The sequence below is a fragment of the Heteronotia binoei genome, chromosome 5, assembly GCF_032191835.1.
Source record: "Heteronotia binoei isolate CCM8104 ecotype False Entrance Well chromosome 5, APGP_CSIRO_Hbin_v1, whole genome shotgun sequence".
Classification (NCBI taxonomy): Eukaryota; Metazoa; Chordata; class Lepidosauria; order Squamata; family Gekkonidae; genus Heteronotia; species Heteronotia binoei.
The window spans coordinates 25,022,341-25,037,061 of NC_083227.1; the positions used below are offsets into that span (position 1 = coordinate 25,022,341).

General features: G+C 46.3%; 1 protein-coding gene across 1 annotated transcript in view; it reads left to right on the forward strand.

The window, feature by feature from the left end:
* Window positions 1-1,504: 1,504 nt before the first annotated feature.
* Window positions 1,505-14,721, forward strand: part of LOC132571218 (zinc finger protein 721-like) — a 47,786-nt gene continuing 34,569 nt past the window's right edge. The window contains 4 exon segments of the mRNA XM_060237938.1: window positions 1,505-2,076; window positions 2,161-2,650; window positions 12,434-13,104; window positions 13,106-14,341. Coding sequence (XP_060093921.1) covers window positions 1,508-2,076; window positions 2,161-2,650; window positions 12,434-13,104; window positions 13,106-14,341 — 2,966 coding nt within the window. The 5' untranslated portion in view covers window positions 1,505-1,507.

Sequence of the window (14,721 nt, forward strand, 5' to 3'; positions counted from 1 at the left end):
GGCCAGCTGGCTGGGGGTGGGGGGAAGCCTGTAAAACCGGGGATCCACCGCTGGGACCTGGGGATTGGGAAGCTTACCCTCTAGGAATCAAAATGTAAATCTATAGTAGAACCAGGGCTATTTTTCATAGCAGGAGCTCCTTTGCATATTAGGCCACACCCCACTTATGTAGCCAATCCTCCAAGAGCTTACAGGGCTGTCGTTATAGGGCCTACTGTAAGCTCTTGGAGGATTGGCTACATCAGGGGTGTGTGACCTAATATGCAAAGGAGTTCCGGCTACAAAAAAAAAGCCCTGAGTACAACCATTAGGCTTTCAGTGATTCCTAGAGATAGCTGATGTAAATTCTGAGTTTTTCCCAGAAGTGACATCATGCCATCAGTTCTACAGCCCTGAGACCCTGGGATGGGGGTTGGCAAACCCAGCGCATGGACATGACTCACTAGGAGAACTCTTGCTATGCTTGCCACTTGCTTCCCTGTGATGGAGGAACTCCCACCCTTGAGAATTTGAAGAGCAAGAGGAAAAAATGACCAGAAAATGGCCTCCATAGTGATATTTTAGGAATTTCTCTGTGTTTCTAAAGGCTTCACCACAGCTTAAAGGAAATTCCTAAAGGGTCACCTAAAAGTGAAGTCACGTCCTCCCCAAACTCCACCGTCTCCAAGTGCCACTTTCAAAATCTCCCAGCATTTTCCTAAGCAGCGCTAGGAACCCTAGGTATTGTTTTGCATACAGAAGGTATCAAGTTCAGTCCCCGGCATCTCTGATCAAACAGGATCTCAGAGTAGCAAGTGCAGAGAAAGACTGAAACTCTGAAGAACCACTCGCAACAATTAGCTAGATCAGAGGTGGCCAAACTGTGGCTCAGGAGCCACATGTGGCTCTTTCACACATACTGTGTGGCTCTCAAAGCCCCTCGGTCCCATCAGCTGGCTTGGAGAAGACATTTGTCTCTTTAAATAATTTCTCCAAGCCAAATCAGCTGACCGCTGGGAGAATTCATTTAAAGTTGCTTCCTCCCCTTTCATCTATTTTCCTTCCTCCCTCCCTCCCTTGCAGCTTTCAAACATCTGACATCCATGTCTCCAGGCTGTCAAACATCAGATGTTTATTCTGTGCAGCTCTTACATTAAGCAAGTTGGGCCACCCCTGAGCTAGATGAATAGTAGCTTACTGTTTGCCCTCCTGTGGAGGGTAAACTCATGCTCTCATCCTCAATCTCCCACCTTCAAGAAATTGAGGGGAGGGAGAAAACATGGTTGGGAAATGGCCTCCCTATTGATTGGTGTCTTGGAATTTTCCCGTGCCTTTATCATAAAGAGGGGAAATTCCTAGAGTGCCTTTTGGAAGTGATTTCATATCTTCCTCAGACTCCACCCTCAAAATCTCTCACTATTGGCTGAGGCATTACTATCAATCCTAACCAATGGTCTTGCTTGGTGTAAGGCATTTTCTGGTGTGTATGTCATGATTCCTTTTTTTGTTCTTTGCCACAGCAAATGACATGAGGGAATGTGGGAATGAGGACGAGAAACATCAGTCCTTGAGATCTGAAGGAAAAGGAGCGCATGGGACAGTGACAGGAAGAGACTTACAGCAGAATTATGAGCAGGGAGAGAGCTCAGAGAGGCCTCCAGGAATCCACTCCACCATCTCTTCTGTGGACGCAGATGTGGAGTCAGCCCAAAAGAGCATCAGTGATAAGAAAAACACAGACTCTACAGAACTATTTGGACATTCAGGTCAGAAAAGGCATCAGCGTACCTGGACAGAAGAGAACTCACAGGCGTGTTTGGACTGTGGCGAAACCTTCAGTGATGGGCCTAGTCTTCTTGCGCACTTCAAAACCCATGCACAAGACAAACCCTACAAGTGCTTGGAATGTGGGAAGAGCTTTAATAAGAAGTCGCACCTGAACAACCACCAGACAATCCACACCGGAGACAAGCCGTTCAAGTGCTCAGAGTGTGGGAAGGCCTTCCGGGTCAGCTCCTTCCTTACCCTGCATCAAAGAATCCACACGGGCGAGAAGCCATATGTGTGCCAGGACTGCGGGAAAGCCTTCCGGGTCAAGTCAAGCCTCAGTTCCCACGAGCGAACCCACACAGGGGAGAAACCATACAAATGCTCCCATTGTGAGAGAAGCTTTAGTGTGAGACCTAGCCTTGTTGCCCATGAGAGAATCCACACGGGAGAAAAACCCTATGAGTGTTTAGAGTGTGGCAAAAGCTTCCGACGGAGCTCTGATCTCTTCATTCACCAGAGTAGACACACTGGTGAAAAGCCATACCAGTGTTCTGTCTGTGGAATAAGGTTTGGAGAAACGTCAAAACTCATCACCCATTACAGGATCCACACAGGAGAGAAACCATATAAATGCTCAGAATGTGGGAAGAGTTTCACTCTAAGCTCTTATCTTAACAGTCACCAGAGAATCCACACTGGTGAGAGGCCGTATGAGTGCTCTGAATGTGGGAAAACCTTCAGGGTGAGTTCATGCTTTAGGAAGCACCAGAGAATCCACACTGGAGAGAAACCTTTCCAGTGCTCTGTCTGTGGGAAAAGCTTCGGTGTAAGCTCACGCCTCAACGCACACATGAGAATCCACAGTGGAGAGAAACCGCATAAATGTTCAGTCTGTGGAAAAGCATTTGGGACAAGGTCAAACCTTAGCAGGCATCAGAGGATCCATATTGGAGAGAAACCAGATGAATACTTGGTCTAAAGTTTCTGGGGAGCTCTGGACTAAGTCGCGAAAGGACCCACACCCGAGAGAAGCCAAACCGATGCCTGGACTGTGGGAAGAGCTTTTGCCCGAGCTTCGATCTGGCTCTGCATCAGAGAATCCACCCTGGGGAGAAGCTCTGCAAACGCTCCATGTAGGGCAAGTGCTTCAGCCAAAGCTCCAACCTCTGCTGCCTCCAGAAAACTCATGTGAGAGGAAGTAATGGAACAACTCAACTCAGTTCAACATTTCCCTATTAAACAGACCCATAACAGATTGCTGACGCTTTCCTCTTATGGAGATGCTGAAATTTGAGCTCTTGCCTGCCTGCGTTATTTTCAATTTTCAGTTGTGGGTTCAATCCCTGCCATCTCCATTTGAAAATATGAGGAAGACAAAGGGTCTAACTCAGATCTTTTCTGCATGCTCAACTTACTCCTGATTTTCTTGACCGTTGATCCACAAGCCTTGGAATCCGCTTGGGCACAGTGCTTTTGCACGTCTGCCCTCCCTCTGTATTTTCATAGTTGCGGGCAGGGCTCTTTTTTTTGTAGAAAAAACCCAGCAGGAACTCATTTGCATATTAGGCTGCACACCCCTGATGTCACCATTGTTTCACACAGGGCTTTTTGGGTAGAAGAAGCCTGGCAGGAACTCATTTGCATATTAGGCCTTGCCCCTTGACACTAAGCTAGCCGGAACTGCATTCCCGTGCATTCCTGCTTTTAAAAACACAAACCCTGATCGTGGTTCATTTCATTTTTCTTCTGCAAGTGAAGAATTTTCAAGGGATGGTGGCTGTTGTTATCAGGGCTTTTTTTGTAGCAGGAACTCTTTTGTATATTAAGCCACATACCCCTGCTATAGCCAGTCCTCCAGGAGCTTACAGTAGGCCCTGTAAGAAGAGCCCTTGGAGAGAAGTCCTGGCAGTGATCCTTGGGATTTTAACAATAATCAGGGTTGGGGTTGTTTTGGAGCAGGAACTCCTTTGCATATTAGACCACACAACCCTGATCTTGGAGGATTGGCTACATCAGGGGTGTGTGGCCTAATATGCAAAGGAGCTCCTGCTCCCAAAAAAAGCCCTATTGTTAAAATCCCAAGGATCACTACCAGGACTTCTCTCTTGAATATTCCTATGCTTTTTATAGGAGTGGATACTGAAGGACAAATTAAGAGACTTACTGTTTATAAGAAGTCTGGTTTATCTGCTTCTCTGCTAAGCAGCTCCAAAGACAGGGTTTTTTTCGGTGAGCCAGAAAAAAAAACCCAGCTGCCTAATCTATGCTGCAGCCCATTTCTCTCATACTTTTCTCTGATGATAGTCTGAATTTTAAACAATTAGCAAAGAGGGTTTAGAAACTAGATGTAGAATGAAGCATCCTGGGAAACTCAGCTTTAAGGTTCCCTTTAAAAAAAAATAAAGCATATTTATGGCTGTTATCCTTTCAAGCTGTGCTTGTGACACCTGGTAAAAAAAATCTCAGCAGTATGTGTCTGGATTTGGAGTGATCAAGATCTCAAACTAGAGTGGGACTTCCCACACTAAAAGCTGATAGACAGAACAGGGTTTTTTGCATGCTTGTAATCCACCCAGCCCCACTGCATGATTTTGCATAGCCAGCTTCAAGAGGGGATTGGATAAACATCTGGAGCAGAGGTCCATCATTGGCCACAGCGTATTGTTGGAACTCTCTGTCCGGGGCAAGTGATGCTCTGTATTCTTGGTGCTTGGGAGGGGAACAGTGGGAGGACTTCTGGTGTCCTGGCCCTACTGATGGACCTCCTGATGGCACCTGGGGTTTTTTTGGCCACTCTGTGACACACAGTGTTGGACTGGCTGGGCCATTGGCCTGATCAGGGCTTTTTTGTAGCAGGAACTCCTTTGCACACACCCCTGATGTAGCCAATCCTCCAAGAGCTTCCAGGGCTCTTTGTGCATGGCCTACTTTAAGCTCCAGCAGGATTGGCTACACAGCGGGGTGTGGCCTGATGTGCAAAGGAGTTCCTGCTACAAAAACCCTGGGCCTAATCAAACATGGATTCTCTTATGTTCTTACTAGGAATCTGTGCTTTAAAAAGAAAAACCCTTGTAATTTGCTTGCTTGCTGACTGAATACTTCTTTTGTAATCTGCCTTGTGTGCCAGTGAGAAAGGTAGACTTGAAATTAAGGTAATCATTATCCTTATCTATGCTGGGGTCCGACTGACACCATTAGAATTCTGACGCGGAGTGGTGGGTGCAACTACAAAATGGCTGCTGCAGGACGAGGAGCCACTGACCACAATGGCTGCCTCATGAAGCAGAGCCACGCACATGAACACACGCAGAGTGGAAGCCCAAGTGCAGGGGAGAAGAAGGGGTGATTTTAAAAAAGACACTGGGCAGTGGAAGAGAGTCAGCAAAATCCATACCATGGTGGCAGCTGCTGCTGGAACGTGGTTCTTTTCATCTGCCCGCCCAACAAGAACTCTAGTGGCCATCTGGAAGCCTTGCTTGGCATGAGTTGCACATGGCCCCATCCATTTCCTATGAACATTTGGCAGGCACCAGGAAAGGTGCCCACAGGCGCCCTCTTGGGGACACCTAGACCACTTACAGACAGGCAGTTTGGGGTGCATGGGAGGCGTCCCAAATTAGGCTGGCTCAGAAAGAAGCGTCCTAAACCATCTGCATGCTCCTCTGCAAGCTGTTCCCATCCCATCTGCAGGCAACCTGGTGCGATCAGACAGCTGTTGCGCACCATCTCTGCAGCTAGGTTTGGGTTTCTTCCCCCCACCCCCCGCCCAGTCATTTATTGAAGAAGAAGAGTGCAGATTTATACCCTGCCCTTCTCGGAATCAGAGACTCAGAGCGCGTTACAATCTCCTATATCTTCTCCCCCCGCAACAGACCCCCCCTGTGAGGTGGGTGGGGCTGAGAGGGCTCTCACAGCAGCTGCCCTTTCGAGGACAACTGCGAGAGCTATGGCTGACCCAAGTCCATTCCAGCAGGTGCAAGTGGAGGAGCGGGGAATTAAATCCGGTTCTCAGATAAGAGTCCGCACACTTAACCACTACCCCATACTGGCTCTCTGGTTATTGATTACTCGCATGTGCGCCTGTGTGCCTATGCACTTGAAATCAATATATATTTTTTAAAAAGCTGGAAGTGGCTTGGGCGACATGGCAGGTTCACACTGCTAAGGTGCCTTGTGTGCTTCTATATCCAGATGCTAGTGAGGTGACGAGTGCGGCTCAGAAATTTGCTACCATTTGAAGCCGCTCTGAGAATGCCAAAGGATGGGGTGAGTACAGGATGGGGGCGGATGGCTGATGTTCTCATTTGGATGGGTTTTTTTAGTCGGTTTCTGAGTTGTCTCTGGGTCGCCTCAAACTGCCAGTCTGTAGCAGCCCTAACCTATGCAAATGTTCTCCCCCCCCCCCCCCCACAGTCATTTATTGAAGAATGAGGTGTCTGTGGGTCGCCTCATTTTACACAGGTTGTTTGATTACATATCCTTAGCATGGAAACTGACTTGTTCAAAAAACCCCAGTCAGCTTCAGCAAGAACCTGGGTCTGGCAAACTGCTCTGAAACACTGACCACCACGTCACACTGGCTCTCATAGGGGGGCTGCTGCTGAACAGTAACAAGCAGCCAGAACTATGGTAGCCAACCTCCAGGTGGAGCCTGAAGATCTCCTGTTAACACCAGAACTTCAGACAACAGCTCTCTTTCCCCTTGGAGAAAATAACCGTTTTGGAGGGCAGATTGTATGGCATTCTATTCAGCTGAGCCCCCCCCCCCCCTGCCAACTCTGGCTTCCAAAGGAAAGGAAAGGCCCCCTGTGCAAGCACCAGTCGTTTCCGACTCTGAGGTGACATTGCTTTCACAACATTTTCATGGCAGACTTTTTACGGGGTGGTTTGCCATTGCAAGTCTTTTACACTTTCCCCCCATCAAGCTGAGTACTCATTTTACCGACCTCGGAAGGATGGAAGGCTGAGTCAACCTTGGGCCGGCTACCTGAATCCAACTTCCGCTGGAATCGAACTCAGGTCATGAGCAGAGAGTTCAGACCACAGTACTGCAGTACTGCTGCTTTATCATTCTGCACCACCGGGCCACTTAGACTTCCTTAGACTCCACCACAAAATCTCCAGGAATTTCCCACCAGCCTGGAGCTGGCAATTGCAGTCAGGGCTGGCCCCAAGGAGTTCTCCCTCAAAGGGAAAACAGGCCTAGAAAGGGCCTCCCCCCTCCACTTATTACTGACAAAACCAAGTCTGGTTGGTTTTATTGACAAAAGTATGTTTTGTTGCATAGCAACAGCCACTTCGTAACAGCTTCCCCAGTTGCTGAGCAGGCAGGAGAGAGGAGCAGACTCAACTATTGGGAGATAAGTACAGTTGAGTGACGGGTGATCTGCCAATGGCTGATATGGTATGCACCAGAGCCAATGGGAGAGCTGGAAAATGCCAGCATAACACATTTAGACATATTTAGAGCAAACCCCCCCCCCCAAAGATTTAAATGGCCTTCAAACCAGGGGATCCCCTGCCACCACCTGGGGATTGGCAACAATAGGTGAAATCGACCAGAAAATTTCCTCCCAAACTGCATCTCCCTCTCCAGGATAACATCCCCATTTCAAAGCAGAAGGGCCCTTGCTGGCTCTGCCTTCCCCATTTCCCCAGCAGCAGAAGAAAGGACACTCATCTCACCTTGCTTCCAGAGGGGTTGTTTTTTGAGGTAGAGATGCCAAATTTACAGCATAGCGCCAATACCGCTCTTCAACCCAAAGTTTCAAAAAGATTGGACCAAGGAGGTCGAATTTTATGAGCCCCCAAAGAAGGTGCCCCTATCTTTCATTATTTCCAATGGAGGGAAGACATTCAAAAGGTGTGCAGGGTCCATTTAAATGTGATGGCCAGAACTCCCTTTGGAGTTCAATTATGCTTGTCACAACCTTGCTTCTGGCTCGTCCCCCAAAGTCCCCACAGTTATTTCTTGAATTGGACTTGGCAACCCTAGTTTCTTCCACGTTGGTTTGCTTGTTGCGGGGAACTACATTTCCCAATAGGCATTGCCAGCAAGTCAACTCTCCCTTTCCCAAGCATTGAAGGGGGCGTTTTTTTCATTGAGCTGGAGAAAGAAATTTGGCGGACATGGGATCCCGGAGCGCCTCTCCGCTTCCAATTTTCCTCCGGCTGGAGTGAAAATCTGGCTTTCGCACGTCTGCAAGAAAGGTGCGTGGAGGGTTTCCCAAAACAGGACTTGGACAAGAATAAGGGAGGGGAGAGAATATACGTTTTAATGGGACTGAAAGAAGAAGAGGATGGAGCGACAGGAGAGAGGCTTCTGCGGGCAAGATTTGTGGGGAGGGGCTTCTGTTTTTCCACTCCCTTGACTGTGTCCCCCGCAACCAGCCTGGCCTTGTTTTATTATTAAAACCTGGATGGACCCCCCCTCCCGTCTTCCCCAGCAGGGTTCGTTGTTTGTCCTTCTTGGAGGCCCATTAGTTGGCTGCACTGACTGTAGGGTTGCCAAGTCCAATTCAAGAAATATTTGGGGACTTAGGGGGTGGAGCCAGGAGACATTGGGGGTGGAGCCATAAGCAAAGTTGTGACAAGCACAATTGAACTCCAAAGGGCCATCACATTTAAAGGAACGGCACACATTTTAAATGTCTTCCCTACATTAGAAATAATGGATAGGGGCACCTTCTTTTGGGGCTCATAGAATTGGACCCCCTGGTCCAATTGTTTTGAAACCTGGAGAGGATTTTGAGGAGAGTCATCAGATGCTATGCTGAAAATATAGTGCCTCTACCTCAAAAAACAGCTTCTCTAGAGCCCCAGATACCCCCAGATCAATTCTCCATTATACCCTATGGGAATCGGTTTCCATAGGGAATAATGGAGTGCCCAGCAGACATTCCTCCCCCCCCCACACTTTCTGATGACCCTGAAGCAGGGGGAGGGCCTCCAAACCATAAAATCCCCTGCCCCCAACTGGGGATTGGCCACCCTTGCACACTTCCTGGGCTGACCGTTGAACAGGGGTTTGGCTACATTCTGCTCTCGTGATGCTATTTTCAGTGTATACTGCTGCTTTCTCTGGCATGCGATCCCAGTCAGCATCATCCTCAAGGAGATCTCTGAACGGGAAAACAGGTCGGAAGGTTTCTTTTCTGAAGGAGGGAATCCGCTCCGCCCTCCCTCTCCATGCTGCCTCTGCCTTCCTGGCTTCTCGAGAGTAAACCAGCACTTCTACTGCAAAATACTAGATGGATTCTGTGTTGTTAGTCTGGAAAGGTTTCTAGGGCAGCCCTTTGGGCTGGATGTTTTGTGCCCTGCATCTCTCGCCTGCCGAACCTGAGGATCGCACAGCCTGGAATGAACAAGCCTGGAGTTTGTTAGGGAAAAGATAGAAACAATATATATGCTGAGCTTAATTTGGCCAATTTATTTTTACAGAACTGGATGTGAACCTTAGAGGTGTCGAACTCATTTGTTACATGGGTCGGATCTGACATAAATGAGACCTTGTTAGGCCGGGCTGGGCCGTGTGTGTCATAAAATGTAATGTCAGGTAGCAGAGATAGAAACTTAGCACTCACTGGTCTTCAAGGTACTTTTTTTGTATCCTGTGCAATCCAGGGAACTGGGCAAAGGAAGCTCTGGCTCTTTCCTTCCTTCCCCGGCGGACCAGGAGGGGAAAGAGCCTCAGCCAATAGAAAGGGGAGAGAATTGGCTCAGTAGCTCTGCTGTGCAACTGAGAGATACCGTCCCTCCGCCTCCTCCTTAAGGGAGGAGCCTCAGCCAATGGAGAAAATAGAGTCTTTGCTCTGTAGCTCCTGTGCAATTGAGCAAGCCTGGCAATGCAAGCTGTGATGCAGAAAGAAGCAAGAGAGAGGTATAAGGAAGCAGAGGACAGCCAGTTTCTTGGGGGCCTGATACAAGTCCTCCAGGGGCCTCATTTGGGCCCCGGGCCGCATGTTTGACACCTCTGCCTTGGAGTAACACAAAGTGTCTCTGCAAAAAAAAAAAAGTTTAAAGCAGAAACCTTCTCTGGAATCAGGATGTTCGTATATTTGTCGGGTTAACTGTGTAGGATAGTATAGTTAGACACTGGTAGCAGTTGATAGGGAACACTGAAGCCATTTTAAAAATTCTTTGAGCAGCTCAAGCCAGATAAAGTCTTAGTTAAATTACATTTAGTTTAAGTGCAAAACAGGTTATGAGAAGTGGGTACTGGGACCAGATGTTCCAAATCATAGCTGATTAAGCAAAAGTGGTTGTCTTCAGAAATAGAGAAGTTGCTTGGAAAGCTCAGGAGACATATGGGCATCCTAAATCAGGGCAAAAGAAGTGTATGCTTGACAAACGCACTTTTACGTATATTTAATTTTAATTTAATTTAATTTTGAATTTATATTCTGCCCTATCCCTCTAAGTGGGCTCAGGGGTGGATTACAGCAACAGTTTCAATACATATTACGGATTAAAATTTACGTCACAAAACAGATAATATATAATTGAAGGCAGTGTTATATCTCAGACACAGCAGCAAAACCACACAATAGTGTATTGGCTGATATAAAGGAAGCTTAAGCTTTGTAATTTGTAGACAACTGCACGTGCCTAAAAGTGCTTTATTTCAGTCTATTAAAAAGCTGATGTCTTTGTGCTTGGGTGGAAACCTTGGGTTTTGCTGCTGGAGTCTCTTTTCTTGCAATAAATTTGTGTCTGCTTGTGGAAACTCACTGGTGGTGTTCATTAGTGAGCATTGGCACACCCGGTGCTGAGGGCCCATTTGTCGAACTCATTTGTTACGTGGGTCGGATCTGACATAAATGAGACCTTGTCAGGCCGGACCATGTGTCATAAAATGTAGTGCCAAGTAGCAGAGATATAAACTTTATAAAGGAGGTTTTTCTGTTTTATCATTTACTGGGATATGACCAAGAGAAGCCCAGTTTTGTGCAATTTTCTGAACTTACATCTCTTGGAGACTTTCAGTATATTCTAACTATTGGGTGCTCAAAAAATGTAATGCAATTTTCCTTGCCATAGGTTTGATGTATTCTATTCTTTTGAATCAATTGAGTGAGCACTGGAGTTCTTCTTTCCTTCTTTAAAGCTTAGGCACAGGAATAGATTATCAAGTGGGCCATATCTTCCTCTTCCAGAGATCCCCGGTGTCCTTTGAGGAGGCAGCCGTGTCCTTCACAGAGGAGGAATGGGCTCTGCTGGATCGAAGTCAAAGAAAACTCTTCTGGAAAGTGATGGAGGCAAATTATGAGATCATGGCCTCCCTTTGTAAGGCTCTTTTCCCTTTCATTATGAACATAGAAGAGGAGGGAGGGGTGGCATCTTCCTTTGGCCCTCTTGAATTTATGAACACACTTCCATGATGTTTCCTTTTCATTCTTGTGGTAAGACTTCCCCACAGTTCCCAGATTTCTCAGAGTAGAAGTGGAAAGGCTTTTGATTGTTGCTGTGAGGTAAGTTTTGTATTGAGGCTGAAGGGGACAGAGGTCACTGAAGAAGGGGGATTGATCAAAGAAGTAAGACTTCGCCCCAAAGCAACAAATGAGCAAAAAACCTTCTAATCTACATTCCCAAATAGTTATGTATTTCAGCTTTCCTTTGAGTGTTGTTGCAGAGGACTACATCTCCCAGAAAGAACTGAAGACACCAGAGAGGTCAACCTTGCATTTTCTAGCTGTTGAGAGAGTGTTTTTTCCTCAAGGTGGAGAAGGAAATATATGGGATATGAAGTTGCACTGGGCCTCTCTTCTTTCTTGTTTCCTCCAGCTGGAGGGAGAATTTGGCTTTTGCACATCTGCAGGAAAGGTGAGTTTAGGATTTTATCAGCAGCTCCTGGGGAAGAATATGGGAGGGAGAGAAAATATGTGTGAAGGGAGTGGAGGAGGAAGAGCTGGAGGAAGAAGGAGGATCAGGTTAGAGTATTCTGCGTCAGAACTCTGCAGAGGAGGTGGAGGTGAAGTACTTGTGTTTTCACCCACATAAATGGGTTTTCTGAAACCATCCTGGTCTTTTTATTCTCATCAGCTAGATGAACCCCTGTCTGTTCCAGGACGGTTCACTGTTTGTTTTTACTAGCCCCCATAGCTTGCTGCACTTTCAGTTTTGTTTTTTTTTATTCTCCATGGTAAAAAAGAAAAAGGTAAAGGTAGCCCTCTGTGCAAGCACCAGTTGTTTCCAACTCTGGAGTGACGTCACATCACAACGTTTTCACAACAGACTTCTTATGGGGTGGTTTGCCATTGGCATCCACAGTCATCTACTGATTTTACCAATCTCAAAAGCATGGAGGTCATGAGCAGAGAGCTTGCACTGCAGTACTGCAGCTTTACAACTCTGAACCACGTCGCTCTTGTTAAAAGTAAAGGTAGTCTCCTGTGCAAGCACCAGTCATTTCCAACTCTGGGGTGGCAGAATTGCATCACGACATTTTCACAGCAGACTTCTTTATCGGGTGGCTTGCCATTGCCTTCCCCAGTCATCTGCACTTTCCCCCCAGCAAGCTAGGTAGTCATTTTATCGACCTTGGAAAGATGGAAGGCTGAGTCAACCTTAGAGATGTGAAATTTCCAGAAATTTTGAAGCTTGGGGGGAAAAAGTTTTTTCCCCGTTTTTTTTCCGGAAAAAATGGAAATTTTCAGAAAAATTGAAAAAAATTGAGTGTGGAAAGTGCTTCTCTAGGAATAGCCACCTAATTGCACATCAAAAGATTCACAGAGGAGAAAAGCCATATAAATGCTTGGAGTGTGGAAAGTGTTTCTTGCAGAATTCCTACCTAACTATGCATCAAAGGATTCGTACAGGGCAGAAGCCACATAAATGCATGGAGTGTGGAAAGTGCTTCTTTAGGAATAGCTACCTAATTGCACATCAAAAGATTCACAGAGGAGAGAAGCCATATAAATGCTTGGAGTGTGGAAAGTGTTTCTTGCAGAATTCCTACCTAACTAGACATCAAAAGGTTCATACAGGGGAGAAGCCATATACATGCCTGGAGTGTGGAAAGTGCTTCTCTCATAATAGCAGCCTAACTGCACATCAAAAGATTCATATGGGGGAGAAGCTATATAAATGCTTGGAGTGTGGAAAGTGCTTCTCTCATAATAGCAGCCTAACTGCACATCAAAAGATTCATACGGGGGAGAAGCTATATAAATGCTTAGAGTGTGGGAAATGCTTCATCCGGTATGGTGACCTAACTAAACATAAAAAGGTTCACACAGGGGAGAAGCCATTTGAATGCTTGGAGTGTGGGAAGTACTTCTCTCGGAATTGGAGCCTAACTGCACATCAAAGGATTCATACAGGGGAAAAACCATATTCATGTTTGGAGTGTGGAAAGTTTCTCTCGGAATAGTGGCCTAACTGCACATCAAAATATTCATACAGGGGAGAAACCATATAAATGCTTGGAGTGTGGAAAGTACTTCTCTCACAAGAGTAAACTAAAGCATAAAAGCATTCACACAGGGGAGAAGCCATATAAATGCATGGAGTGTGGAAAGTGCTTCTTTTACAATAGTAGCCTAACTACACACCAGAATATTCATACAGGGGAGAAGCCATATAAATGCTTGGAGTGTGGAAAATGCTTCTCTCAGAAAGGGGTTCTTCTAACTGAACATCAAAAGATCCATTCAGTGGAAAAATTGTACAAATGCTTCGAGTGTGGAAAGTGCTTCTCTCATAATAGCAACCTAACTGCACATCAAAGGATACACACAGGAGAGAAGCCATATAAATTCATGGAGTGTGGAAAGTGCTTCTTTTACAATAGTAGCCTAACTACACACCAGAATATTCATACAGGGGAGAAGCCATATAAATGCTTGGAGTGTGGAAAATGCTTCTCTCAGAAAGGGGTTTTTCTAACTGAACATCAAAAGATCCATTCAGTGGAAAAATTGTACAAATGCTTCGAGTGTGGAAAGTGCTTCTCTCATAATAGCAACCTAACTGCACATCAAAGGATACACACAGGAGAGAAGCCGTATAAATGTATGGAGTGTGGAAAGTGTTTCTCTAAAAGTAGCCACCTAAGTAGACATCAAACGGTTCATACAGGAGATAAACCATATAAATGCTTGGATTGTGGAAAGTGCTTCTCTCACAGTGGCGACCTTCAGAAACAGAGAAAGGTTCACACAGGGGAGAAGCCATATAAATGTTTGGAGTGTGGAAAGTGCTTCTCTCAGAGGGGTGGTCTTCGGCTACATAAAAGGGTTCATACAGGGGAGAAGCCATATAAATGTTTGGCGTATGGAAAGTTCTTCTCTCAGAGGGGTGGTCTTCGGCTACATAAAAGGGTTCATACAGGGGAGAAGCCATATAAATGCTTGGAGTGTGGAAAGTGCTTTTTCCAGAATCACCGCCTAATTGCACATCAAAAGATCCACATAGGGGACAAGCCATACAAATGCCTGGAGTGTGGAAAGTGCTTCTATTGCAGTAGCAGCCTAACTACACATCAGAAGATTCATACAAGGGAAAAGGTGTATAAATGCTTGGAGTGTGGCAAGTGCTTTTCTCTGAATTGTAGCCTAACATCACATCAAAAGATTCACACAGGGGAAAAGCCGTACAAATGCTTGGTGTGTGGAAAGTGCTTCACTTGGAGGACTACTCTGACTAGACATAACAAAGTTCACATAGGGGAGAAGTGATACACATGCTTGGAGTTTAGAAACCCCAGAGAGTGCTGAGATTGAGTTCTCAAAACCTGCTTGCAATCCCCAGGCCAAAGGAGGCCCGACTTAAGTCAACCAGAGACAGGGCCTTTTCAATCACAGCCCCTTGCTGGTGGAACCAGCTACCGGAAGAGATGAGGGCCCTGCGGGACCTTGGGCAGTTCTGCAGGGCCTGTAAGACAGTCCTCTTCCGGTTGGCATACAACTGATCAGTACTTGCAAATTTCGAATAGAAGGCTGTAGTATGGTACTTTGGTAAATGCCTTTGTTT